The 3,553-nt window shown below is 34.6% G+C and overlaps 1 protein-coding gene across 1 annotated transcript; it reads left to right on the top strand.

Moving 5' to 3' along the window:
- On the top strand, positions 778-3,332 carry LOC104777558 (cyclin-A1-1-like). The gene is made up of 9 exons (XM_010501832.2): positions 778-1,136; positions 1,293-1,608; positions 1,693-1,832; positions 1,932-2,024; positions 2,113-2,322; positions 2,432-2,508; positions 2,578-2,761; positions 2,859-2,993; positions 3,088-3,332. The coding sequence occupies exons 1-9, from the start codon at positions 933-935 to the stop codon at positions 3,151-3,153; spliced, it is 1,425 nt and encodes a 474-aa protein (XP_010500134.1). The 5' UTR covers positions 778-932; the 3' UTR covers positions 3,154-3,332.

Below are 3,553 nucleotides of genomic sequence, written 5' to 3'. Positions count from 1 at the left end.
AATTTTAGAATAATTATTCAAAATATAATAATTAAAAATTACTCCTACGATGTACCACAAATTTAAACCTAATTACAAAGTAAACCACATATCTAATAAGAGAAACTACAAATTAAGAAGCCTTCGCTCTCGCCTCGAATCTAATATTTTTGATGTTGTGGCCATCGGGTGATGGAGATGGATCGAACTTGTTGGTCGTCGTGGTTATTTAAAAGCTGAATTGATAATACCAACTAATTCTGATTAATTCTAGTTAGCCAAACAGTAACCAACCATAATATATCATAATCAAATCTTGTATTTATAAGAATCTCTCATATATCACGTTTTGTAACACAACATATATGTTCACTTTGATTATTATTTTTCTTTTCGTGGCCAAAATAATTTGAAAACAAAAGAAAAATAGCTCCTGATTTCAATGTATGATTTTTACCTTTTTATGGTTTATGTCTCCGACCTGTTTTTTTATTAAAAAAAAAGTCCAAAGGTGACCGTTTGAAATTCGAATTTTAAAAAAAATTTTAATCTTTTTCCTCAGCCGTTTGAAATTCGAATTCAAAAGTAAACCAAACCGAAGTCTCGTTTTTGACTGTCACACAATCTCTCCCTATAAAAAAAAAGCTAAACGCCACGAGCACCATTTTACTCTTACGTGTCAAAATATAACAGGGCAGTGACGTATCTTAAAATAACAGACATAAACCTTTAAAACTTGTGCACGCTCCGAGACAAATCTAAACTTCAAAATCAACGGTGAGGACCGTTTCTTCAAAAAAAAATTCAAAAAGCCTTCTTTGGGTCTTTTAAAGCCTCTTCTTCGTTCTCTCTTCTTCACTTGGCCATTAAAACGTTTCCTTCCTTATTCGAAGATTCTCAAAGAGAGAGAGAGAGATTTTTTTTTTTTTCTTCTACACAAAAAAAAAAAAAAAATGTCAAACGTTCATCAGAATCGACGATCTTCGTTGTTCGCATCGTCGACGAAATCTTCAATGGCGAAACGTCGAGCACCACCATCATCATCTTCTTCATCTGAGAATTCAGTGAAACCTGTGATGACGAAGAAACGAGCACCGTTGAGTAACATCACTAATAAAAAAAACTCCTCCCGATTCCCTAATTCATCTTCTGATTCGGTTAGTTCCTTCACTAAATCTTTGGTTTGATTTTGAAGAATCGTTTACTGTGTAATGTGTTACGGATTCAATTTGGCTTCAATGTTGTCTGATTCGAAGATTCATTAGTTGATTGAATCATTGAGATTGTTTACTGAATTCAATTTCGTTGCATAGGTACATTGTTCGAACAAGTCTGCGAAATTGAAATTGGCACCAACAACACAACCTCTTTGTGTAAATGCGAGTGTGAAGCCAAGCAAAGTTGCTTATGAGCAAAGCCATTGTGGTGTTAAAGTATCTTCTTCTTCGTCTTCATCACCTAGCAAATCTGATGATGGATCTGTTTCAATCGAAGATACGATGTCGTTATGTGATTCATACAAGAGTCCTCAAGTTGAGTATATTGATAACAAACAAGTCTCTGCTGTTGTTTCTATTGAGAGGAAAGCATTGAGTAATCTTTACATATCTCCAAGTTCTGAGACTTTGGGTATGTAAAATGTAATGATTGATTCCCTTTGTTTATTAAATTTTGTTCTTTATATTTTTGATTTTGATTTTTGAACCTTTGCAGGTAACTATTGCAGTAGAGATGTGTTGTCTGATATGAAACTGGACAAGAGTCAGATTGTTGACATTGATAGTAACAATGAGGATCCACTGTTGTGTGCAACGTTTGCTCGTGACATTTATAAGCATCTTCGTGCATCTGAGGTGATTACTTGAACCACACAATGTGATAATTTTGGACTTGTGTGTTGCTGTATGGTTTCTGAATCTTTAGGTTTTTTTCCTTTTCTATATGGTTTTTAGGCTAAGAAGCGACCTGCGGTTGATTTCATGGAGAAAGTTCAGAAAGATGTGAATTCCAGTATGCGTGGTATCCTAGTTGATTGGCTTGTTGAGGTGAATTATTTAGTTCGTAACTGTTTTGAAAATGTGATGGATTTGGTCACTCTTTCTGATGTTTTAATTTTTGTGGGGTTTCTTGTAGGTGTCAGAAGAGTATAGACTTGTACCTGAGACGTTGTATTTGACAGTGAACTACATAGATAGGTATCTGTCAGGGAATGTGATTTGTAGGCAGAAGCTTCAGTTGCTTGGTGTGGCTTGTATGATGATTGCAGCAAAATATGAAGAGATCTGTGCACCACAAGTTGAGGAGTTCTGTTACATCACTGACAATACATATCTCAAGGATGAGGTTTGTTTGTGTTTTTTTTTCTTTTTCAAACGAATTTGATAAGTGAGGTCAAGGTTTTTCACTAATAAGAAGATACTGATTTTGATTGTGTTTCTTTTTGGCTTTGCAGGTTCTTGATATGGAATCTGATGTTCTGAATTACTTGAATTTTGAAATGACAGCACCAACAACCAAATGCTTTTTAAGGTTAGTAAGATGATTGCATTTATGAAACAGATCATACAATTGTGTACTAACACCAAACTTGATATTCAGACGCTTTGTTCGAGCTGCTCATGGTGTTCATGAAACTCCATCGATGCAACTAGAATGTATGGCCAGCTACATTGCGGAATTATCGCTTCTGGAGTACACAATGCTCTCTCATTCCCCTTCACTCGTTGCTGCCTCTTCCATTTTCTTGGCCAAGTACATTCTAGAGCCAACAATAAGACCATGGGTATGATTTTTAAACAGACTTTAAAACTCTATTTTTTTACTCTTTAAAAGGATCATGTTAGTAAAATGAGTTTGTTGTTGTTTCTTGGTTGGATCAGAATCCGACATTGCAACACTATACGCAATATAAAGCCTTGGAGTTGAGAGGATGTGTGAAAGATCTTCAACGATTGTGTATTACTGCTCACGGCTCTACTCTACCTGCTGTGAGAGAGAAGTACAGCCAACACAAAGTAAGTTTGATTGATAAGAAGAATCAAGAAATGATGGCTGCTTAGTGGTTTTTATGTCTAATAACGATTGTGGTTTTTTTTTTTTTTTTTGCAGTACAAGTTTGTGGCAAAGAAGTTCTGTCCATCCGTAATCCCACAAGAGTTCTTCAACAACAGCTAAATCCTCACAAGTTTAAACTTTATTTCCAATGTTGCGTTGGATAGTTTGTATATGATTTTTGCTGTTGTTGGGCCTTTCATAAAATTAGATGTCTACGATCTCACTTCACTCGACTAATGTTCTTATGCTGATTAGTTGTTATTATCTTGCTCTCTATAAAGTGAAGGATGATAGCTGCTTACTTAAGATGAGAAATAAAATAGTTGATAAATTCTATGAGTTGGGTAAAAAGTGGGAACGTTAATGACTTATCAAATGCAAATTTAAACTTGAAATGCATTTTTCTTCGATATATTTTATGATTAATCAATGAATTAGCACAATTGTGGTTCATAATTAGGTAAGTGCAACTATGTAGACAAAAAATGTGTTTTTTAAGATTTATAAAAAACGTGTTGAC

Source organism: Camelina sativa, chromosome 3, assembly GCF_000633955.1.
Source record: "Camelina sativa cultivar DH55 chromosome 3, Cs, whole genome shotgun sequence".
Taxonomy (NCBI): domain Eukaryota; kingdom Viridiplantae; phylum Streptophyta; class Magnoliopsida; order Brassicales; family Brassicaceae; genus Camelina; species Camelina sativa.
Note: the sequence above shows the minus strand (reverse complement) of the source record. Positions and strands in the feature narration are given on the sequence as shown.

Coding starts and splice junctions, on each gene's coding strand:
- LOC104777558 (XM_010501832.2), top strand. CDS start 933: ATGTCAAACGTTCATCAGAATCGACGATCTTCGTTGTTCGCATCGTCG. Junction 1,609..1,692: donor TCCAAGTTCTGAGACTTTGG/GTATGTAAAATG, acceptor GAACCTTTGCAG/GTAACTATTGCAGTAGAGAT. Junction 1,833..1,931: donor AGCATCTTCGTGCATCTGAG/GTGATTACTTGA, acceptor TATGGTTTTTAG/GCTAAGAAGCGACCTGCGGT.